This window comes from Schistocerca gregaria, chromosome 2, assembly GCF_023897955.1.
Source record: "Schistocerca gregaria isolate iqSchGreg1 chromosome 2, iqSchGreg1.2, whole genome shotgun sequence".
Classification (NCBI taxonomy): Eukaryota; Metazoa; Arthropoda; class Insecta; order Orthoptera; family Acrididae; genus Schistocerca; species Schistocerca gregaria.
Genome location: NC_064921.1, coordinates 660,468,433 through 660,494,303, shown reverse-complemented (window position 1 = coordinate 660,494,303; position 25,871 = coordinate 660,468,433). Strand labels below are relative to the sequence as shown.

Genomic DNA, 25,871 nt, shown 5'->3' with positions numbered 1-25,871 from the left:
TATCAACGCTGGACGTCACAAGAAAGACGCGATGATCAGCATTTGTTTGGGCTGACTTCAACTACACAATGCAAAAACAAAATTGCAGATATCTGCCGAAACAACAAAGAAAATGCGCCTGACGACTGTCGCAGAGACGTCATATATTCTGGAAGGGCATGGTTCAAATTCCTATCCATCCGGCCACTCAGTTATGAGGTTTATCATCATTTTTATAAATTACTTATATACGGTTGCTTCAGCAAATTCATCGAGCTATTTCGCCACCCTGATAACGATGAAATAATAGACTTCATCTTTTCTCTGTCGTACCAAATGAATATTACGTTTCTTTCCATAAAAGTGCATATCCTTCGAACAAGTTTCAGTAACAGTAAAAGGTGTTAGATGACTACATTACCGAAAATATACAACGACTAAAACTTTTCTTCTGTGAGCTACACAGACCATAAAAGACATGGAACGGATATAATCTACGCACGTCTTGGTGAGCACTCAAGAATCTAGTATTACTGTCGCTGCAATTTAGAAAAGATGTAAATGATCCGCCATTGATTCAAGAACGAGCAGAAGATATTACTACAAACTGAAAACTTGGTACCTTCTCGCTGTTAACTGTCACCTGTTCACATCACTGACAACATATCACAGCACAGAAGTTGTCTGTAGTACAGTACTTCATTTTCTACATTGCTGCATTGATAACCATCTGCAAACGAGCGGCGGTTGTTGATTGCACCAACTTCACAGACACCCTACCGCGGCCCCATGCGCTGTTGTTCTTGCATGGACACGCGAGAATCAGTTTTCAACAAGGTAACGGCCGCTATAGCTCACGTTTCTCACAGGTATTCCCGCACTGCCGTGACGTTGCCGTCAGCAAGCTGAATACATCTGAGGGGACGCATAAAATGCTAGAATGTTCAGTTTGAATGTATAGACAATCTGCTATATTATCCGCAACAGGCATTATATAAAAAATAAGTAACTATGCTGATGAATATGAAGCACTCTTTCAACACACAAAGCTGTCAGACATGACACAGATAAGTTTAAAAGTATAATCTGTTTCGTACCGGAATTCTTACAAAAAAATTCCTTTCATACTGAAATAGTTGTTATTGGCTCCCAGACTTTTGTGCTACGTTAACAAAAACATCAGATTAAGCTATAACAACATTTCAGTAATTATCTTGGCTGCAGACTTCTCCCACGTGTGTAGATCTTCCCTTAGCCGTGTACGATTATTTTCTATTAATAAATTTTGGGCAAATCTTTGTAATGAAATAAATGGCTCATTTGCGAGACAACACTTCGCCATAGAAAAAAAATACTGATATGTACCTGGTGCCTCTGCAAAGATTCGACAGATGCATTTTCTCCGGTGTTTCGGCAGGTATTTGAAATTTAGTTTATGCATTCTTTAGCTGCAGTCAGTCCAAACAATTACCACACATCACGTCTTTCACGTGATGCCTAGTGACAATATAATGCGTCGGTTTACTTCTCATCTCAAATAAAATTATTTGTAAATCGGAATTTTACGAGCCCATTCGATACAGTGCTCCCAAATTAGTCTGGACTGATAATCGTTTTATCGATACATATTAACAGGGATAGTAAAACGCGGAGAATAAACAACACTCCAATGGCTTCGCAGTAGCAGTTAGCGCGGGTCAGTGCAGTGCTGTCGCCGCATGTCCTACTTAATACGCATCGTATGGCAATAGACACCCCGTATGTGGTGTCTGCTCTTCTTGACATATCTGAAATAGCGGATACCTTATGTGATGCAGCGGCCTTGCAAATACTTTTTGAAGCCATTTTTGGACATTGAAATGATTCAATGACAACAGGTGAAAATTTGTGCTCGAACCCAAGGCTCCTGCTTAATTTGAACGATCGCTTAAGCGAATCGGCTATCGGAGCACACTTCCCATCCGTTTCAAATCCCCAGCCTGTTACACACTACCGGCGTAGCGTCACCTACCCATGAAGCCCTCATTCGCCATTTCGGATTCCCGCAAGAGATCGGGTATCGCACCTTATTGATACTTACTCATATGTGATGTCTGTTCTTATCGGACACCGGTTCACGGGTAGGAGGCGCTACGCTAGCAGTGTGCAACAGGCTGGGGGTTTGGGTCGGCTCGGAAGCGTGCTCAGATGGCCGATGCGGTTAGTCAGAGCGCTCGCGTTAAATTGGAGATCCGAATTAGGGTGACGGTCCGGCCCAAATTTTTATCTGTTGACACTGATTCATTTCAAAGCCTAAAAGCGGCTAATGTCATTGAAAAATGCTATTTGTCATGCTGAATTCAAAATTTGTTAACGGCTGATTTGACAACCTGCAGAATTTTTAGTTTCAGGTTTTTATTTTGATGTGAAACTAAATTACCCGAAAAACGCTTGTAGCAATTTTCTAGAAGTAGATTAAAAACGAAAAGTGACATCCAACACTATTTAACTGAGCAGCAATGTTTGTGAAAAAGAGGAGAAAGAAGGATAACAGAGAAATTAGGATAATAGAGAGATCGATGATTTCGATTGTATTTCATCGAAACGAAATACGTGCCGTTAAAAGTAAAATTGTGACAAAGTGGGAACTGAAGATAATAGCACCGAAGCACATGAAATTCAAAATAGTGATACACTTTACATGTGCAGGCACTCAGTTACGATTTTATGGAGACGCAGCCACACTTTTGCTTTCCCAAAATAAGGGCTTGAATGTAATAAAGATAAAAACGGTGAATATTTCCGATAGACGTTATCGAAATCTTGAAGAGGGCCTGCTTTAAGAATTCCAAAGTTTATTTCCTTTGAATAGAATGAACAAATGGTTCAAATGGCTCTGAGCACTATGGGACTTAACATCTATGGTCATCAGTCGCCTAGAACTGAGAACTACTTAAACCTAACTAACCTAAGAACATCACACAACACGCAGTCATCACGTAGAATGATCCATGTCGAGCAGGTTTGAGAACTAACAATAAATATTTTAGAAAAAGTTATATCTTCGATGTAATTGAAACCTTATTCCATCTAGTTTTACAACAAAAATACTGCTCCAAGAATTTTAAATTTTCAATATGCTCATTGCTAGTACTTCTACACCACGAATGTATGTAAGGTAATTTTATACTACAGTTATTGAAATAATGTCGTCGGTATTGAATTTCTAGTAATGTTACGTAATAAATGACAGGAGCTCCCAATTACTGCAGAGAGCTTTTCCAGAAGAGAGATATGAGGAAAACAAACATAAACGGACTTCCAAAACTTTGCGCTATGAACTTTAGACTTAACGATACTTTCAGCCTTAAGCACCAATAAGCTAACAGACTAAATGAAGCCTTTGTTGCGGAAGAGTTTATATTGCCTGACAGTCTTATGCAGATAATGCGAGTTGACTAAATACACAACCTTTGCAAGTAAAAATACCAAATTAATTTTTAGTGACGTATTAAGTACTTATGTTTACTGATATTGGGCAAATTCAGGTACATAAGGTATGATTGAAAGCCATATACACTGTGTAATATTTATCAAACCGCACTTTCAGTTCTGTTGGGGTTGTGTTGAGTTGTTTGGGGGAAGAGACCAAACAACGAGGTCATAGGTCTCATCGGATTAGAGAAGGACGGGAAAGGAAATCGGCCTTTCCCTGTCAAAGGAATCATCCCTGCATTTGCCTGGAGCGATTTAGGGAAATAACGGAAAACCTAAATCAGGATGGCCGGACGCGGGATTGAACCGTCGTCCTCCCAAATGCGAGTCCAGTGTGCTAACCACTGCGCCACCTCGCTCGGTTTCAGTTCTGTTCGTTAAGTACTTCAGAAACTTTTGAAAAGTGCCTGGTGTCAAAGGAGCGCTTTTTTTTTGAAGAATCGGAATGCCCAAGGCGTTGTTACATCATACCCCAATTTCGTATTGCGCACAAACGTATATCAGAGAGATACGATAAGAAATACAGTGGTCTGCGTAAACTAATGATCTCTTACACAGGACTTTGAGAAAGGTCGATTCAGAAAATATAGGTTTAGGCGTCCATTCCAGACAAGATAGTCTAAAAAACTACTATGTATTATGTGAAAGGTTATTGTCTATTTGAAACAGCCCTCCTTGCGAAGCATACACTAACCTACACACGTTTCCATTATTGTTTAAATAAAATATTTGTTTACTTATTCCTTAATAGTAGTTGGATCATTACAGACAATGTACTGTAAGCGCTCGATTGCTGAGAAATGTGCGTATGAGTGAATTCGACACTTGTAGCAGAAATCCAGAAGTGTCACTATCAAATAGCCACCCAAATATCCGGCGTAATACGTTATATCTAGAAATATTATTTTGGAAGTGTGACTCAGAATTTGCTAAATTTTACATCACAATTTCAAACTATTTCCGGTTGGTGTGTAGCAAAATACTGAAGTTGTTGTTGGCCAACAGCCTTTCCCCAATCTACATGAAGTTTATTCGCAGTTGTGGATATCGACACCCATCAGCTGTATAATGGAACGACGGCAGTGAAAATTTGTGCCGAACTAGGACTTGATCCCGGATATCCCGCTTTTCGCGAGAGGTCGACTTACCATTAGACTATGCAAGAACGACTCACGGCCACACCCAAACTTCCATATGTCGTCAACCATGTGTCAAGAACCTGCACCGTACATTCATTATGTGTATTTACGTTCAGGGGAGACATTTTAATTGAATGTCGCTCGCCCGGATTCGGCGGGTAAATATGTTACTGGAGTGCCTGTGTTGCTCAGACGTGGTAGCCTAACCGTAAGGCGACAGATCGCGATAAGCGGAAAGTCAATTTTTGAGTCACGGTGCAGCATAAATTTTCACTGTCGTCATTATATTACACAGTTGCTGTTGTTCAAATTCGCAAATGCGAAAACATTTCATGTATTCCATAACGGCTGTAGTTGCCGCAGTGCCTGTTCTTACGGACTTGCTTACGTATCGGAAGGAACGTTGCATCGTAATTCTGAACACAAGTACTGCAATACCGTCAAGTCTCGTCCAAAAAAAGCATGGAATTTGAGTTAAATGCGGTCTCAAAGTTGGCGGGTGGGTATGTAACAACACACTTCCTGCAATAAGCAGTTAAAGTGGTGTGAACCTTTTGTCAATGTCCCTCGCTACGTAAGAAAATGTCTGCGTACTGTTCACATGCTAAAGTAACGTCTGTAATATCGGTTTTCACTCGACGAGGCCTTGGCACATAACGACTTAAAAAGGTAGCAAAGGAAAACATTGTACCTGCGTAATCCTGAAAGTAGACCGGTGAAGTCGTAAAAAATAATGAAGAAGTTTGAAGACTTAAAAATTTTTAATTAGCTTCTCTTACAGTTCATTTTATCATAGAATTTCGCATATGTTGAATTTTCTGCTTGGCTAACGGACCCTCGATCATAGCTTTTTTTCAAGCTAAGAAAATGCTAGCCTTGCTAGCTAATGAAAGCTCATATTTGTGATATTATTGCCAACTCTGAGTTTAACTGTATGTTGAACTCTAACTCTTATGTTTATTCCGATAGACGCGATTGTAAACCAATGATATAGTGTATGTACATATTTTTATTCAAGCACAATACAATAAAAGAAATTAGCCAGTCTACCAGAATAATCAGACGGAAAATTCTTCGGTACGAGAACAATGCAGCTAATATTAACAGCCTGAAGATACATACCTCCCCTACCTTGGCTGAATTGTCAGAGGCAACAGACAATTTGCGTCCATTGGTTTCCGCATTGTCGCTGACGTAAGCTGGGTTGACGTTGCCCAGTTCCTGAAACGTAACAGACAAAATACGCTTATCGTAAACGCTGGATGTATCATCTACATTAAAAACAATGTTCTTACTTTTTTTACTTCCCAATTCTAAGTGAAAAAAGTTAAACATAAAGAAAAAGAAGAACTTTCTGTGTCTCTTTTAGTGAGATGCAAGCAAAAACAACACTGCATTGTGTTTAGTTATCTAAATACTACGACGCAGATTACATAACAGTAATTGGAAAGTCCTTTTTAAAGAATTTCTATCTCTTTTTAAGGACATGATAGGTTGTTTATGTAACTAAGAGAACGTCCACAAATGCGAGGACGGATTTCTGACGGCCTCTGACTGGAAAACATCAAAAGCATAAAAAGTTCCAGGTCAGCCTTCTATCCATGCCCCTGCAAATACCTAATCCATTCAGGAAGACAATGTTCCGAATATAACGCAAATTTCTAATTTCATTCTTTGGCAAACCTCTTAGGAAATAACTGAACTGTATTACTTAATCAAATATTTATGTAAGACGAATGACGATGATTTGAATTTTGAAGATATGTGCACAGGAATTTCACCATGCTATGTGTTCCAGGTCAGCCTTCTATCCATGCTCCTGCAAATACCTAATCCATTCAGGAACTGTATTACTTAATCAAATATTTTTGTAGGACGAATGACGATGATTTGAATTTTGAAGATATGTGCACAGGAATTTCACCATGCTATGTGTTCCAGGTCTGCCTTCTATCCATGCCCCTGCAAATACCTAATCCATTCAGGAAGACAATGTTCCGAACATAAGGCAAATTTCTAATTTCATTCTTTGGCAAACCTCTTAGGAAATAACTGAACTGTATTAATTAATCAAATATTTATGTAGGACGAATGACGATGATTTGAATTTTGAAGATATGTGCACAGGAATTTCACCATGCTGTGTGTAAATGACGCTAACATCAAATGGTTCAAATGGCTCTGAGCACTATGGGACTTAACATCTGAGGTTACAGTCCTGTAGACCTTAGAACTATTTAAACCTAACTAATCTAAGGACGTCACACACATCCATGCCCGAGGCAGGATTCGAACCTGCGACCGTATCAGCGTGTGGTTCCGGACTGAAGTGCCGAGAACCGCTCGGCCACAGCGGCGTGCTGCTAGCATCATTTACTATACAATGTTGTGACACTAGAGCCACATTTGGGAGAACGAGGGTTCAAGTCCGTGCCCAGTCGTCCAGATTTAGGTCTTCTGTGGTTTCCTCAAATTGCTTAAGGTAAATATTGAGATGGGTCCTGTGAAACAGGCTCAGCCGATTTCGTTCCCTGTCGCTCTCCATTCCGAGCATGAGCTCAGTATCTAACACCTCGTCGTTCTCGGGACGTTTGACTTCAATCCTCCTGCAAACATTCTTTGTCACTACAGTGTTTCTGTTTTTATGTTGCAAGCTTATTTAATTTACACTCGAAGAAAATATACCGTACCACTTTCGCCAAGTGTTTAAGAATGAAGGTGACTACATTATATGCTGTGTGGTGTAGCTAAACAGAAGTACGAGTACAAAAGGGGGAAACAATCCAGCTTCATGTCAGTTAATAGAAAAAGCCGGATTAGCTCTTAGAGCGTCTTTCTTAGCATGACGGAAGGCATATGACTCTATACTGCCTTAATGAAGACTTACCCGACTGCTATTTCTACCTCCGTCGACACCAGGGTGTAAAGACGCATTTAATATCTAAATGATAAACGAAAACAGTTCAGTATATCTCCTCGTGCAAAAGCGTCATCTGATGTTGCAGGAAGAGTAGAATCTAGTTACTTTAACAGTCCCTCGAGCAATCCGTCGTTTTGGGTATAGAGCGCCCAGCGTCGAGGTAGTACCACACATTTGCATCAAAATGAGCTGTAGTTCCGTCAGTTTGCAGCCATATTATGCTACGAGTCTGCAGTAGAAAATTAGGTTGGTTAACCTTAAGATCCTCTCATAAACTGCCCTCACCTGTACGTTCACAATGAACCTGTGATGGTTACTTCTAACCATTTGTGTTGTTGATTTTCATCTGGCCAATGTATCTGGTTTGCAAGTTCCCTCTGTCACCACGAGTGAACGTCCAGTTATTGGCAAAACACTCCCCAGACGAAAAGAGTGGCAGGTGAACGTGTCTCTCAAGTTTGTGTAAAACTGCAGCCATAGCAGCTAATCCCCCGCATATTGCTTGGCGCTGATGCTGGTGGTGTGTATGTTATCTCATATACACAGCTCTATATGTTAGCATGAGATGTGCCCTGAGCTTTTGCCACTTAGCGGGTGTTAGTGACTGTCCCTCTTCAAAATCTTTCAAAACATTTTCTTCACAGGCAACTGATGGAGCAGATCGTGTACGCCCGTCATCCGTTTTTGAAAATTGATCTTCTTCTTCTTCTTCTTCTTCTTGCGGATTATCTACAGATGGCTCCGAATTTTGATGGCCTCTCTAACAACGCTGTCCCAGTATCTCGACGTCTGTACCAGATCCAATCCTGGGATTGGATTGATGGTGTCACCTGGGTGTCAGCTGATTCCGCCCATAAGAAGGCTACGGGACGTCACACAGCTAAGTTGTCACGTCTCCTCGACAAACCATCTCTGCAGGTTCCGTGCAAGACTGTCATCAATTTGAGTGGCATGGTGTTGAGTGATGATGCGGTCTCGGTTTTGCAGAAAGGTCTCAACTTCGCTCCCACCCCCAAGTTCACTCCGGTCGCAGAAATTGTCAGTGCTGTTGAACAGGTTGCAGCTCGACTTCCGCCAGAATCAGCCGAGGAAATACGTCTTGAAACTTGTCGTGCGTTGACGAAATCCAAGCCGATGAAGTCAAATATCAGCAGTAAAGAGAGGGCGGCCATTCGTGATCTGAGGGAACGCTCTGAAATTGTTGTCTTACCGGCTGACAAAGGCAATGCTACAGTTGTTGTCTCCCGTAAGGACTACACTGATAAGATGCAGAGCCTGCTAAATGGCGATTCCTACCGGAAGATCAGCGTTGACCCTACAAAGAAGGTGGAGAACAAGACGAGGGTTCCTCTCAAGGACGCAGATTTACTGGAGGGTGACGCTAAGAAATTGTTACCCCAAGGTCCGGTACCGCCTAGACTATATGGACTCCCGAAGGTTCACAAAGAGGGGGTACCATTACGCCCCATTGTCAGCAACATCAGGGCACCTACATATTTGTTGGCCAAATACCTGACGGGAATATTAAGCCCTTATGTGGGTAAATGCCCTCATCACATCCGTAATTCCGTGGATTTTGTTAAACGCCTTGATAGCTTCAGGTTGGATGAGTGAGATATCATGGTGAGTTTTGACGTCGTTTCCTTGTTTACGAGGGTACCCCTGCGAGAGTCGCTAGAGTTGATTGGTCAGAGGTTTGACGAGAATACCACTGAACTTTTTAGGCATGTCTTGGCTTCCACGTATTTTCTTTTTAATGGAGAATACTACGAACAAACGGAGGGAGTCGCCATGGGTAGCCCACTCTCACCGGTGGTAGCGAATTTGTACATGGAGAACTTCGAGGAGGAAGCCCTGTCGTCATCCGAATGGAAACCTACTTGCTTTTCCCGTTACGTGGACGACACGTTCGTCATCTGGCCACATGGTATGGATAAACTCCTTGACTTCCTTACACATCTAAACTCCATACACCCCAACATCAAATTCACTATGGAGACTGAAACGGAGGGTAAATTACCTTTCCTTGACGTCTTGGTCAGGAGAAGGGCTGACGGCACCCTAGGTCATGGGGTGTATCGAAAGACAACACACACTGATCTGTATTTGCACGCAGACAGCTGCCACCACCCTTCACAGAGCAATGGGGTACTTAAAACACTAGTACATAGGGCGCGCACTATCTCTGACACAGAGAGTCTACCCCAGGAATTGGAACATCTGAGAACTGTGTTTCGAAAAAATGGGTACTCAGAGTGGCAGATCCAACGTGCTCTCCGCCCAACCACTGCAGCACAACCTGTTGAGACGGATGAAGTCACGAGGGAGGAGGTAGGCACTGCATTTATTCCATACACAGGCGCACTCTCGGGGAAAATCGCCCGCATTCTGAAGAAACACCGGGTCGGAACTGTGTTTTGTCCTCCGAATAAAACTCGTGCACTGGTGGGGAGCGCCAAAGATGACCTCGGTTTGAGGAAGGCCGGCGTGTACCAGATTCCGTGTCAATATGGCAAGTCGTATATTGGTCAGACGATGCGTACTGTCGAGGATCGATGCCGGGAACACCAGAGGCACACTCGACTGATGTATCCGAGCAAGTCGGCGGTCGCTGAACATTGTTTGTCGGAAAATCACGCTATGGAGTATGACCGCACGAGGATTCTGGTACAGACGTCGAGATACTGGGACAGCGTTGTTAGAGAGGCCATCGAAATTCGCACCAATGACGACCTCATAAACCGTGACTGTGGCTATAATCTTAGCAAGGCATGGGAACCAGCGATTGGGTTAATCAAGAGTAAATCGAACAAACGCATAGTTGTGACGACCACGGCGGACAGAGCCATCACACCGACGTCATCTCAGACGCCGTCGCAATCTGTTCCACCACGAGACCGTGGCGCGGGGCGCGGACGGCGGAGGGAGCGCGCCGCGGGCAGAGGGTATTTAAATCGGCCGCCGCCGCGACCGAACCCAGTTCCCCCTGAGCAGCCATAGCGTACGGATCTCCGTGCCGGCACGTTCACAGGAGCTCAGTCCGTCAGTTCACCTGATGATGGCGACATGTTTGATCGCCGAAATATTGTGCCCGTTGGACACTATAGACCGGCAGTACACCCGTGGATATTTTGATTATCAAATACGCCGGGAGAAACTCAAGAATCACGTCTTCTGTCTTGATTATCTTCAACGTTCATATTCCTTGCTTCCATTGACTTTTCCACATCATCTTGCCAATTGTGTCGTGTGCGACCACTTTTGTTCCGGTAGTGTTACCCATCTAGTCCGTATGCTGTCTTCATTCATCCAATTCACATGGCCACACCACATCAGCTGTTCTTATTGGATGTCGTCAAGGATGTCTCTATCCATTTTCCTCTCTCACGGATTTCGTTTTTTTTCCAACGTTCTGTGCTTCTGCTCCATGCAAAAAATAAACTCTGCACTATAGTTAAATACATTCTCTTCTTCGTCGTTCTTCTTACCTTCTGGGTCATTGACCTCGTAATAGCTCGATCCTTTTTAATCCTACTAGTGATTTCATTGTTATTTGTGCCCTGTTTATTAAATAAAACCGCAAGGTTCAAGTGGCTCTGAGCGCTATGGGACTTAATACCTGAGGTCTTCAGTCCCCTGGAACTTAGAACTACTTAAACCTATCTAACCTAAGGACATCACACACATCCATGTCAAAGGCAGGATTCGAACCTGCGACCATAAAGGGCGCGCGGTTCCGGACTGAAGCTTCTAGAACCGCTCGGCCACAACGGAGGGCAAAACCGCAAGGCATTTTGCCTTTTCCTCACTTGCAATTAATTCTCCATCCAACCTACAAATTATTTACTTTTCCTGTTCAATTGCCCAATACCCGCACTTCATGTTCGCCTTCAGCCCAGCTTTATTGTACTCCTCTTTGAGCTTTCTTATCATACAGTTCTGTCATCTCCATATTCTACTCATACAGTTTGTGTACCTGAAAAATAAAGGCTAAATATCTTGCTGGCCTCTACTGTCTGCCCTAATACAAGTCTGCAGGACTGCTCCTGGACACAGCTTAACCCAAATACTTGACTAAGAACGTTCACCTAAAATATTCTTCTATCAACTGTTCCAAATCGTTTTTGTTGTTGTTGTTGTGGTCTTCAGTCCTTAGACTGGTTTTATGCAGCTCTCCATGCTACTCTATCCTGTGCAAGCTTCTTCATCTCCCAGTACCTACTGCAACCTACATCCTTCTGAATCTGCTTAGTGTATTCATCTCTTGGTCTCCCTCTACGATTTTTAACCTTCACGCTGCCCTCCAATAATAAATTGGTGATCCCTCGATGTCTCAGAACATGTCCTACCAACCGAACCCTTCTTCTAGTCAGGTTGTGCCACAAGCTCCTCTTCTCCTCAATTCTGTTCAATACCTCCTCATTAGTTATGTGAGGTATCCATCTAATCTTCAGCGTTCTTCTGTAGCACCAAATTTAGAAAGCTTCTATTCTCTTCTTCTCTAAACTATTCATCGTCCATGGTCCACTTCCATACATGGCTACACTCCACACAAATACTTTTAGAAATGACTTCCTGACATTTAAATCTATACTCAATGTTAAAAAATTCTTCTTCTTCAGAAACGCTTTCCTTGCCATTGCCAGTCTACATTTTATATCCTCTCTACTTCGACCGTCATCAGTTATTTTGCTCCCAAAATAGCAAAACTCCTTTACTACTTTAAGTGTCTCATTTCCTAATCTAATTCCCTCAGCATCACCCGACTTAATTCGACTACATTCCATTATCCTCGTTTTGCTTTTGTTGATGTTCATCTCATACCCTCCTTTCAAGACACTGACCATCCCGTTCAACTGCTCTTCCAAGTCCTTTTGCTGTCTCTGACAGAATTACAATGTCATCATCGAACCTCAAAGTTTTTATTTCTTCTCCGTGGATTTTAGTACCTACTCCGAACTTTTCTTTTGTTTCCTTTATTGCTTGCTCAATATACAGATTGAATAACATCAGGGATAGGCTACAACCCTGTCTCACTCCCTTCCCAAACACTGCTTCCCTTTCATACCCATCGACTCTTATAACTGCTATCTGGTTTCTATACAAATTGTAAATAGCCTTTCGCTCCCTGTATTTTACCCCTGCCACCTTCATAATTTGAAAGAGAGTTTTGAAACGTCCCCTTAGAAAAATTATACAAGACTGGTCTATGTGAAACGTCCTCTTTGAACAATTATACACGAATGTGCTTAAACTGACACAATATTTTTAGCTCAACGCAATCTGGCTTCCAAAAATCCCTACGAAAGAATGGCCCTGACTAACATTAACCTATATGTTTCACAAATCACTTACCTCATAAAAACCTTCGTTACTCGAACTACTGCAATACAGCGAGCGCCACTACCGCCAGCTAACTAAAAGATTCGAACTACGGAAGTCACTAACTACTGAGGCACAGTTAGCAAATGAAAGATTTTAATAGAGAACAAACAATGTATTTACCTTAATAGTCATAATATATATATCAGATCATGACACCAATTCTTACAAATTTCAAAACTCCGCCATCTCTCTCCCCACGTCAACCACTGCTGGAGGCTCACCTCCAACTGCGCAACGCTACGCGCTGTTAGCATCCAGCTACCGCTGCCCAACACTACAATGGCAGACAACAATGCAAACCAGCCACAGACTGCACATGGCACAGCCAGTGATTTTCATACAGAGCGCTACGTGGCGGCGGCGTTACCAATAAAATAACCTAAACAGCCTACTTACAGTTTTCCAAATCGTTACTCTCTCTAAATTATTTTCATGTAATTTCATAATAGTTTTTAGCAATATTTCATCCAATTCTGTCTCTTTCAACTTTTTTCATAGGTTGTTTATGGGTACGTTATCATTTGCTTTCTCTAGATCAATCAATGGAAAGTGCGTCTCCAGTCCAACCTTTGTAGATTTTTCACACATTAATTTCACTCTGAAGATGTCCATTACCTGCCTTCCTGCTCGGAATCTTGCTTGCTCTTCTTGCTGATTGTGACTTGTTTCTTTGCCTATCATACCTTAAGTACCTTCGAGTACAGTCTTCCACACCTTCTTACGTTATCTTATGTAATATGCTATCCATTCCGATGGAACATCTTCTCCATTTCATACTCTTTTAAACAGCTTCCTTGGCATCTCCAACAATTTCTGTGGTCCAAACTCGCCAGGTCTGGATATATTGTTCAATATTAAGATGCCTTTTTCATCTTGCAGCTCCTTAAAGCCGGTTGAAGAATTTTTGTATCCAAAGACCGTAATTCCTTCTGTAGCACAGTTGCCTCACATCTATATGAAAATTCAGACCCATTTTCCTGAAATAAATCCTTGAAATACTTTGCCCTTTGACCATGACTAATATTATTATGATGTGACTTGTCATTAATTGACACTCCCTCGATGTGATTGTCCTTCATGCTTCATCACTACCAGCTCCACCGATCATCCTCTCTACATATTCACGTCTTTCACACCGCGCCTTGTTTTTCCTTTTTAACATTTCTAAGTCCGTACTTTGAGTCCTATATCTATCTCTTATTTGATTGTCATTTATCGTGAATGTCAAATGAGCTTCTTTTTCTCGATTCAACCACCTCTGCTTTTTCTACAGCCCACCAAACTAGTTTCTTCTTCTTCTCATATGCTCCAAGGGCTTCTATTGCTCCTTCGTGTGTGCCCTTCTTTTTATGCTAATATTGTTCTTCTGCTGTTCTCTCTGCACTCTCCATTTCTTGCCACTCGATGTTGTTATAAGTAATTATTACTATCTTCTCTTGAACTTTGGCAGCTACTTCTTATGATCTCAGGCTGGTCATCGTGTTGCTTCCTCTTCCCTTCACTACTGTCCTTTAAAGTGTAGAAGATACAAATTTTACATTCCACCAGATGATGGCCACTTACACAATCTGCCCTTCTTTTAACCCTGACGACCTGAATTTTAAACTGGCCTTTTACGCCAAGATTAGATAATCCGAAATTGATTTTAGCCCTCTTGTACGGCTATACCATGTCAATTTGTGTACATCTTCGTGAGCAAAGAATGCGTTTTCCATTCGTAATTCATACTTCTCCAATAAAATCCCTCAACCTTTTCCCATTCTCATTCGTACCAACCTCCCCATCCATTCCAATAGCCTTACAGTTTCTCTCATTAAAATTTCCTGTCAGTATCAGTGCAAGACCACTTGAGAAGGTTTTTATAGTCCCTGTCAACGTCTGTTTAAAAACTTCTTTTACCGCCAATGGCGCATCTACAATAGGGGCATAAATTCCCAACATCACTGTATTCGTGGTTCTAGCTCTCAGACTGAGAATTATCAACTTTCCATTAGCTGCATCCCACGGGGTTACACACATTAATGAGCCAAAACATTATGATCACCGGCTTAATAGCTTGTTTGTCCTTCTGGATCTGACAGTTTGTTGGTAGATTTGTGGAGGTATATAGCATTAGATGTCTACAAACAGGTCTTTTAATTCACGTAAATAACGGGCAGCTGATTTGCGTTCACAACGATGGCCAGATGGGTTTCACATCAAGCGAATTTGGTCACCGAGACATCAACGTTTGTTCACTATAATACTCCTCAAACCACTGTAGCACGGTTCATACTCCGAGATACGAACAGTTATACTGCTGAAAGATGCCGTCGCCGTCGGGGAAGACATCAAGCACAATGGGATGCAGATGGTTCGCAGCTGTCGGCGAACCTTCGATTACAACCACAGGTCCCACGCAAGAGCAGGAGAATGTCTCCCACAGCATAATACTACTCCCTCCAGCCTGCGTACGTGGCGCGCTGCACGATTCGAGCCGCTGTTCACCTCGATGACGGCGTTTGTAGAGACGACGATCGATCTAGTGTAGCAAAAATGTGAGTCACTAGAACAATTGGCACGTCTCCATTGATCGACGATTGCATCCCGATGGTTCCGTGACCACTGTAGTCATAATTGACGTGATCATTGGGTCAACATGTGAACAGGTAGAGGGGCTCCAGGTACGATGAACAGCGTTCTCCGAAACACTTGTGCGTGCACCAGCATTGTGCTCTCACCGCAGAGATGCCACAGATCACCTTCTGTCCTACTTTACAGAGGAGACAAGGCTCCGAACCCAAATTTCTGTCAATAGCCGTGTATGCGTAACCATTTAGCATCTACTGGCAGTTTCACTGTCTTTCTACCTCTTTCCGTAGCTGTTCACGACAGTAGCACGTAAACGTTCGACCAGCTTCGCCGATTTCGGCACACTCATTCACAGGGTCTGCCACCCTTTATTGAAAACGTCTCTTAATCAAAATATTTCCCAATTTTCAGCCCATATCTTCGCTAAGCTGATCCCCGTCCGTGTCTGCTCCGCTTACATAGTATTGTTTTTGCTTATCAGTGTATACTGACCACCTTTTATTAGGATAATGGATACTTCTGCCTCAGCCTACTGTTTTGCCCGCTCTATTAAAATGATGGGTATACTTGAGCAGATATTCATAGCCAGTTTCTTTCTTTTTGTTTGCCGGCCGCGGTGGTCTAGCGGTTCTAGGCGCAGTCCGGAACCGCGTGACTGCTACGGTCGCAGGTTCGAATCCTGCCTCGGGCATGGATGTGTGTGATGTCCTTAGGTTAGTTAAGTTTAAGTAGTTCTAAGTTCTAGGGGACTGATGACCACAGATGTTAAGTCCCATAGTGCTCAGAGCCATTTTTTTTTCTTTTTGTTTCGGGAAGAACAGCTGCCTCAATGTTGCAATGTGTTTTTTTTCTTTTTTTTCTCATCAGTCTTTTGACTGGTTTGATGCAGCCCTCCACCAGTTCCTCTCCTGCGGCATACTTTTCATCTCAGAGTAACACTTGCAACCTACGTCCTCAATTATTTTCTGGGTGTATTCCAATCTCTGCCTTCCTCTAGAGTTTTTACCTTTTGCAGAACCCTATGTCACCATGAAAGTTATTTCCTAAAATCTTAACATATGTCCTACCATCCTATCCCTTCTTCTTGTCAGTGTTTTCCATATATTCCTTTCATCACAGATTCTGTGGAGAACATCCACATTCCTTCCATTATAAGTCTACCCAATTTTCAGTATTCTTCTATAGCACCACTCTTCACTTGCTCCGTTTCTGTTCTGTTCCAGTTTTGCACAGTCCGTGTCTCAGTAGCATAAAATGCTGGGCTTCAATGGAACATTCTCAGAAATTTCTTTCTCAAATTAAGCCCTATGTTTGATACTAGCGGACTTCGCATAGGCTAAGAATGCCCTTTTTACAGTGATAATCTGCATTTTCATGTCCTCCTTGCTCCGATCATCATGTGTTATTATAAAGCCTAGGCAGCAGAATTCCTAAACTTCATCTATTTCGTGATCATCAACCCTGATGTTAAGTTTTTCGCTTTCTTGTTTCCGCTACTTCTCCTTACTTCTGTCTTTCTTCGATTTATTCTCAATCTACACAACTGGCCATTAAAATTGCTACACCAAGAAGACATGCAAATGAGAAACGGGTATTCATTGGACAAACATATTATACTAGAACTGATATGTGATAACATTTTCACGCAATTTGGGTGCATAGATCCCGAGAAATCGGTACCCAGAACAACAACCATCTCTGGCCGTAATAACGGCCTTGATATACCTGGCCATTTAGTCAAACAGAGCTTGGACGGCGTGTACAGGTACAGCTGCCCATGCAGCTTCAACACGATACCACAGTTCGTCAAGAGTAGTGACTGGCGTATTGTGACGAGCCAGTTGCTCGCACACCATTGACCAGACGTTTTCAATTGGTTAGAGATCTGGAGAATGTGCTGGCCAGACAGCAGTCGAATATTTTCTGTATCCAGAAAGGCCCGTTCAGGACCTGCAACATGCGGTCGTGCATTACCCTGCTGAAATGTAGGGTTTTGCAGGGATCGAATGAAGGGTAGAGAAACGGGTCGTAACACATCGGAAATGTAACGTACACTGTTCAAAGAGCCGTCAGTGCGAACAAGAGGTGACCGAGACGTGTAACCAATGGCACCCCATACCATCACGCCGGGTGATACGCCAGTATGGCGATGACGAATACACGCTTCCACTGTGCGTTCACCGCGATGTCGCCAAACACGGATGTGACCATCATGATGCTGTAAACAGAACCTTCATTCATTCGAAAAAATGACGTTTTGCCATTCGTGCACCCACGTTCGTCGTTGAGTACACCATCACAGGCGCTCCTGTCTGTGATGCAGCGTCAAGGCTAACCGCAACCATGGTTTCCGAGCTGATAGTCCATGGTGCTGCAAACGTCGTTGAACTGTTCGTGCAGATGGTTGTTGTCTTGCAAACGTCCTCATCTGTTGACTCAGGGACAAAGACGTGGCTGCACTATCCGTTAGAGCCATGCGGATAAGATGCCTGTCATCTCGACTGATATTGATACGAGGCCGTTGGGATCCAGCACCCCGTTCCGTATTACCTTCCTGAACCCACCGATTCCATATTCTGCTAACAGTCATTGGATCTCGACCAACGCGAGCAGCAATGTCGCGATACGACAAACCGCAATCGCGATACGCTACAATTCGACCTTTATCAAAGGCATCACAACAACGTTTCACCGGGCAACGCCTGTCAACTGCTGTTTGTGTATGAGAAATCGGTTGGTAGCTTTCCTCATGTCAACACGTTGTAGGTGTCGCCACCGGCGCCATCCTTGTGTGAATGCTCTGAAAAATTAATCATTTGCATATCACAGTATCTTCTTCCTCTCGGTTAAATTTCGCGTCTGTAGCACGTCATCTTAGTGGTGTAGCAATTTTAATGGCTGGTGGTGTATATACCTGGTGGTGTATTAGACTGTTCATTCCATTCGACACCTCCTTTAATTCGTCTTCACTTTCACTGAGGATAGCAATGTCATCAGCGAATCTTGATAGCCTATCACCTGGTATTTTAATCCCACTCTTGGACCTTTCTTTTATTTCCGTCAATGCTTCTTCGATGTATAGATTGAATAGCAAGGGCCAAAGACTACATCCTTTTCTTACACCCTTTCGAATCCAATAACGATGTTCTTGGTCGTCCACTCTTATTGTTCTCTACAGTTTATCACTACTTTTATCACTTTGTAGTGCAGGAAGAGTGCTGACGACGAGCACACTTCGCTCACTGCTATTTACTATCCATTTGAAGGACAAACAGCTGCATTCGTTTCGGAAATCAATCGAATGTTTCAAATGGCTCTGAGCACTATGGGACTTAACATCTGAGGTCATCAGTCCCCTAGAACTTAGAACTACTTAAACCTAACTAACCTAAGGACATCACACACATCCATGCCCGAGGCAGGATTCGAACCTGGGACCGTAGCGGTCGCGGGGTTCCAGACTGACGCGCCTAGAACCGCTCGGCCACAGCGGCCGGCCTCAGTCGAATGACTGGCGTGCAGAAGATGAAGTAGAGGACAATCGGAAGACTCATAACGATAGCGCCACGGATGTCTTTTATTTTTCGTTAGTACCATGATTGTCTGTATTCGTCGAGATTTTACTAGAACCTTACACATGTGGTAAAGAATACTTAAAGCATTACATACAACCCAACCAGAGTAAGGTCGTCTACATTTGTTTCCTTTATAGGCATCTGCACTTGCATAGTTTTAACGGATTATAAGAGTGTGCAGGACAGAGGCATTGGTTCAAATCGCTTCGAAGATAGGCTATCATGCATCCTTCTCATCGCCTTATATGTTAATGTTATACGCCCAATGCTTATTGATTTTTCTCTTTCTTTCTTAGCTTTAATTGTACTTTGTGACAAGTTAATACTACTCTACTGACTTTGATTTGTAAAGCTAAAAAGTTTTAGAATAATGCATCTTTCACTAAAAGTGTCCTTGCAGTAAGCGCACGAAAGCTGTTGAACTACCGACCGATCTCTGCCAATGACGTCACCGAACAAGAACGTTCCGGCCGTTGACGCCGGCTTTCTCAATCCGAAACCGCTAACTCCCCGTCAGCAACACAGTGCTCAGTGTGCTGCAAAGCAGTCGAGGACTCGAACTGAAATTCTCAGCACGCTGTCAAACGCAATGACCGCTTGGCTGTGGAGTCAGTTCTATCTGAAGTGTTTCGTGTAGAGTACATTGCAGGAATATACAGGGTGATCAAAAAGTCGGTATAAATTTGAAAACTTAATAAACCACGGAATAATGTAGATAGAGAGGTAAAAATTGACACACATGCTTGGAATGACTTGGGGTCTTATTAGAAAAAAAAAGTTCACAAAATGTCTGATAGATGGCGCTTGAAAGATATCTTGCGCGCTTCGTTTGGTGATGAACGTGTGCTCAGCTGCCACTTTCGTCATGCTTGGCCTCCCAGGTTCCCAGACGCCAGTCCGTGCGATTATTGGCTTTGGGGTTACGTGAAGTCGCAAGTGTATCGTGATCGACCGACATGTCTAGGGATGCTGAAAGAGAACATCATACGCCAGTGCCTCAACATAACTCCGGACATGCTTTACAGTGCTGTTCACAACATTATTCCTCGACTACAGCTATTGTTGAGGAATTATGGTGGACATATTGAGCATTTCCTGTAAAGAATATCATCTTTGCTGTGTCTTACTTTCTTATGCTAATTATTGCTATTCTGATCAGATGAAGCGCCATCTGTCGGACATTTTTTGAACTTTTGTATTTTTTTGGTTCTAATAAAACTCCATGTCATTTCAAATGTGTGTCAATTTGTACCTCTCTATCTACATTATTCCGTGATTTATTCAGTTTTCAAATTTATACTGACTTTTTGATCACCCAGTACTTACAGGCTGTTGATGGCTACAAGTTAAATAATACTAGAGTGCGAAAAGACATAAATGTTACACAAGTGTTACAATAATTGGATCGCTGGAAGCATAAAAACGGAAAATATCGCAAAATTTTGCGGGTCGCATTTACACGCACATTGGAGGGATGATGATGCCATTTGGTTTGTGGGGCGCTCAACTGCTCTATCATCTGCGCCGGTAAGAAGTCCCAATTTTTTCACAGTCCAATTTTTAACTTAATTCAGTCTGGCAACTGTCACAAATGATGATGAAATGATGAGGACAACACAAACACCCAATCCCCGGGCAGAGAAAATCCTCAACCCGGTCGGGAATTGAACCCTCCTAATCTTCAGGACTCTTCTGTAGCACCACATTTCGAAACCTGTATTCTTTTCTGATTTCCCAATCGTTCGCGATTCATTTCCATACAATATTACACTAGAGACAAATATCTTTGGAAATGACGTTCCAACACTTATCTTTACATTCGATGTTAACAAATTTCCCTTTGTCAGAAATGCTTTTTCTTGGTATTGGCAGTCTGCATTTTATTTCTTCCCTGCTTCGGCCAACATCATTTATTTTGCTGGCCAAACAACAAAGCTCATCAACTACATATAGTGTCTCATTTCCTAACCTAATTTACTCAGCATCACCTACATTCCAGGACCCTTGTTTTCGTTTTGTTGATGTTCATCTTATAACCGCATCTGAAGACACTATCAACTCTGTTCATCTGTACTTAGCCATCTATGACAGAATTGCATCATTATCAGCAAGCTGCGAAGTTTCTGTTTCGTCTCTCTGAACTTCAATTCCCTTTCCAGATTTCTCTTGGTTTCCTTCACATCATCGTCAGTGTACAGATTGAATAACATTGGGGATAGGCTACAAGCCTGACTCACTCCTCTCTTTCATCTATTATTTCCATTCGACTCTGAGGGAGGGGGACTTCAACCCAATTTCTGTACAAGTTGTAAGTAACCTTTCGGTCCCTGTATTATATCCCTGATACATTCAAACTTTCAAAGTACGCAGTCCAGTCCACATTATCAAAAGCTTTCTCTAAACCTACAAATGCTATAAACGTTTTTGCCTTTCTTCATGATACGACGTAGAGACGGTATTGCCTCACCTATTGCTACATTCCCCAGAATACAAACCGATCTTCTCCAAGGTCGCTCTCCACCTGCTTTTCGATTAAGTTGTGAATAATTCGTGTCAGCATACTGCAACTGTAATTTGAACCCATGGTTCAGTAGTATTCACACCTGTCAGCACCTGCCATCTTAGGAAATTGAATTATTACACTATTTCTGAATCCTGGGGATATTTCGCCTGTCTCAGATATCTTTCAGGCCATGTGCAGTAGTTTTGTCAAGGCAGGCTCTCCAAACTCGGTCCGAACAGACCATGAAGGCCCAACGGTACCGACCGGCCGCCGTGTCATCCTCAGTCCACAGGCGTCACTGGATGCGGATATGGACGGGCGTGTGGCCAGCAAACCGCTCTCCCAGTCGTATGTCAGTTTACGAGACCGGAGCCGCTACTTTTCAATCAGGTAGCTCCTCAGTTTGCCTCACAAGGGCTTAGAGCACCCCGCTTGCCAACAGCGCTCGGTAGACCAAACGGTCTCCCATCCAATTGCTAGCCCAGCCCGACTGAACTTAACTTCGGTGATATAACGGGAACCGGTGTTACCACTGCCGCAAGGCAGCTTACTTGGCTCTTCAAAGAGTCTCAGTAGTTCAGAAATTTCAGTCGTCTGTCAAATCCCATTGTTACCAATAATGGATATAAGCAAGATGTAGCAGATCGTATCCTCAGTTACGAAACTACCACAAAATTTTCAACTCTACAAGGTACAGATCCGGTTACATTAAAGAGGGCAATAATAAATTCATTTCCATCTCATTTTTAGGCAGTGTGTCCTATAGGATAAAACGCCTTTTGGTAAATAAATATAAATGCAAGGTAACTTATTCCATTAATAATATCCTAAAGAAAAATCTTGTGCACGCTATAAAAACGCTGATGATCCATTCTCAACTTCTGGCGTTTACAAAATGATCTGCAGTAATTGTCCCAGTTACTATATTAGACGAACTGGTAGAACAATCCAAGTGAGATATTAGGATCATCTATTGGGAACGAAAGGCAGTAATGTACCAATTCCACTTGCGCAGAACATTTACACTCCTGGAAATTGAAATAAGAACACCGAGAATTCATTGTCCCAGGAAGGGGAAACTTTATTGACACATTCCTGGGGTCAGATACATCACATGATCACACTGACAGAACCACAGGCACGTAGACACAGGCAACAGAGCATGCACAATGTCGGCACTAGTACAGTGTATATCCATCTTTCGCAGCAATGCAGGCTGCTATTCTCCCATGGAGACGATCGTAGAAATGCTGGATGTAGTCCTGTGGAACGGCTTGCCATGCCATTTCCACCTGGCGCCTCAGTTGGACCAGCGTTCGTGCTGGACGTGCAGACCGCGTGAGACGACGCTTCATCCAGTCCCAAACATGCTCAATGGGGGACAGATCCGGAGATCTCGCTGGCCAGGGTAGTTGACTTACACCTTCTAGAGCACGTTGGGTGGCACGGGATACATGCGGACGTGCATTGTCCCGTTGGAACAGCAAGTTCCCTTGCCGGACTAGGAATGGTAGAACGATGGGTTCGATGACGGTTTGGATGTACCGTGCACTATTCAGTGTCCCCTCGACGATCACCAGAGGTGTACGGCCAGTGTAGGAGATCGCTCCCCACACCATGATGCCGGGTGTTGGCCCTGTATGCCTCGGTCGTATGCAGTCCTGATTGTGGCGCTCACCTGCACGGCGCCAAACACGCATACGACCATCATTGGCACCAAGGCAGAAGCGACTCTCATCGCTGAAGACGACACGTCTCCATTCGTCCCTCCATTCACGCCTGTCGCGACACCACTGGAGGCGGGCTGCACGATGTTGGGGCATGAGCGGAAGACGGCCTAACGGTGTGCGGGACCGTAGCCCAGCTTCATGGAGACGGTTGCGAATGGTCCTCGCCGATACCCCAGGAGCAACAGTGTCCCTAATTTGCTGGGAAGTGGCGGTGCGGTCCCCTACGGCACTGCGTAGGATCCTAAGGTCTTGGCGTGAATCCGTGCGTCGCTGCGGTCCGGTCCCAGGTCGACGGGCACGTGCACCTTCCGCCGACCACTGGCGACAACATCGATGTACTGTGGAGACCTCACGCCCCACGTGTTGAGCAATTCGGCGGTACGTCCACCCGGCCTCCCACATGCCCACTATACGTCCTCGCTCAAAGTCCGTCAACTGCACATACGGTTCACGTCCACGCTGTCGCGGCATGCTACCAGTGTTAAAGACTGCGATGGAGTTCCGTATGCCACGGCAAACTGGCTGACACTGACGGTGGCGGTGCACAAATGCTGCGCAGCTAGCGCCATTCGATGGCCAACACCGCGGTTCCTGGTGTGTCCGCTGTGCCGTGCGTGTGATCATTGCTTGTACAGCCCTCTCGCAGTGTCCGGAGCAAGTATGGTGGGTCTGACACACCGGTGTCAATGTGTTCTTTTTTCCATTTCCAGGAGTGTATTTATTGCCGGTCATAGCCCGAAGAATTAAGAGAACACCGTAATCTTACAGAAAGAATTAAAAGGGGTTCAAATGGTTCTGAACACTATAGGACTTAACTTCTGAGGTCATCAGTCCCCTAGAACTTAGAACTACTTAACCCTAACTAACCTAAGGACATCACACACATCCATGCCCGAGGCAGAATTCGAACCTGCGACCGAAGCGGTCGCGCGGTTCCAGACTGAAGCGCCTAGAACCGCTCGGCCACTACGGCCGGCAATTAAAAAGGGTGTAGGTCAGATTTATCGGAAGAGTTTGAAATTTTATAGCACTTACAGAAAAATCGTGCCTACGTTTTAAACGATCAACTTTATGTTGCAAGAAGACATTTTCTGGAAGGACTTAAACCTCTACTTCTGGGCGAGTAGCGAAGTTGACCGCTTGGTGCTAGCCTTTTCGTAGTGTTTGTTTCCCTCAAAATTCTGTGTTTGGTAAAAAGACGTCTCTTCTTATTTTTCAGTGTACTTTGTCAAGAAAAGTTGGTTGATGTTCAACATTTTTATAATGTACCAGTTTAGACCTATTCACCCTTTTGTTTTCAGTGTGTTTTTATTCTATCTATGACATCGTGATTTCTAGCCACATACGGTAGTTAGTGAGGCTTCATTTACCATTTTAATAGTTATTTTATAACCGTCTTTTCCTAGTATATTTGTTCATGTAGCATGCTTTATCTGTATGACCACTCGTCTTAGAATGTACTTTTATGGTTGCGTATTCACGCACAAATGCTTCTCGTGTGGTTTTCACATTTCGTAAAGAGCAGGCTCTGTTTACCTGAACCTGCGGGCTCTTTGTAAACCGTCTGACTTCAATGACACTCATTTTACCCCCTCTCCCTCTTTTCAACTATTTACTTAACATGTTAATTTTGTTAATAAGATGTACTAGTAAAATCACACGCGCTACTCATTGCAGCCATGCGCTTGAAGGACGCGCAGGAGCGCCACGTAGCAGAAATAACTTAGGGCTAGGGCTTCTTCTCTTTAGCCAGTCGGCCATGTCACTAGCTCTGAACGTGATAGATTAACGCTCTGTAGGACCTGAAACAGTGTTTTATACTTAAACACTGTTATGCACTGTTTATGCAAATCTTTAAATTGGCGTACTATATATTGTTGGTGGTTGGTTGTTGTGGGGGAGGGGACCAAACAGCGAGGTCATCAGTCCCATCGGATTAGGGAAGGATGGGGAAGGAAGTCGGCCGAGCCCTTTCGAAGGAACCATCCCGACTTTTGCCTGAATCACGGTAAACCTAAATCAGGATGGCAGGACGCAGATTTGAACCGTCGTCCATCCGAGTGTGAGTCCTGTGTGCTGAGCACTGCTCCACCTCCCCTCGGTCTGTGTTGTCGTATCTTGCGTCATGTATGTGATTTAAAAAAATTATAAAGTTTCAAGAAAAAGTTCTACAGAAGACGGCTACTACTTTTCTATAATTTATTTAAATGGTGACTACATGGATGACGTACTAGTCAGCGTCAACGACTCCCACATTGATTTTACGTGAGTATGCTTGTTTTTTTAAAAAAAGTGTTATATTCCCTGTAATTTTGCTTATTGTAATGTTATTATCTTAATATTGCACATTTAAAAATTTTTCTTTGCTGTGTTTAACTACCTGAACATTTTTTAAAGACGTCATGGTCGCGTTCTTGTCATTATAATTCCTCGTGATGACTGGGTGTTGTGTGACGTCCTTAGGTTAGTTAGTTTTAAGTAGTTCTAAGTTCTAGAGGACTGATGACCATAGAAGTTGAGTCCCATAGTGCTCAGAGCCATTTGAACCATTTTCATTATAATTTTAACATCAAGAAGGATAGCAAATTACGAAAT

The 25,871-nt window shown here is 43.3% G+C and overlaps 1 protein-coding gene across 4 annotated transcripts in view; it reads right to left on the bottom strand.

Annotated features, from left to right (window-relative positions):
• Positions 1-25,871, bottom strand: part of LOC126334706 (sodium-dependent nutrient amino acid transporter 1-like) — a 209,384-nt gene that overhangs the window by 86,640 nt on the left and 96,873 nt on the right. For 2 of the 4 annotated variants that reach the window (XM_049997214.1, XM_049997213.1), the window contains exon 3: positions 5,715-5,813. In XM_049997214.1, the coding sequence (XP_049853171.1) occupies positions 5,715-5,813 (99 nt within the window). The remainder of the gene's footprint in view (positions 1-5,714; positions 5,814-25,871) is intronic. The other 2 variants (XM_049997216.1, XM_049997215.1) reach the window with 1 other exon arrangement.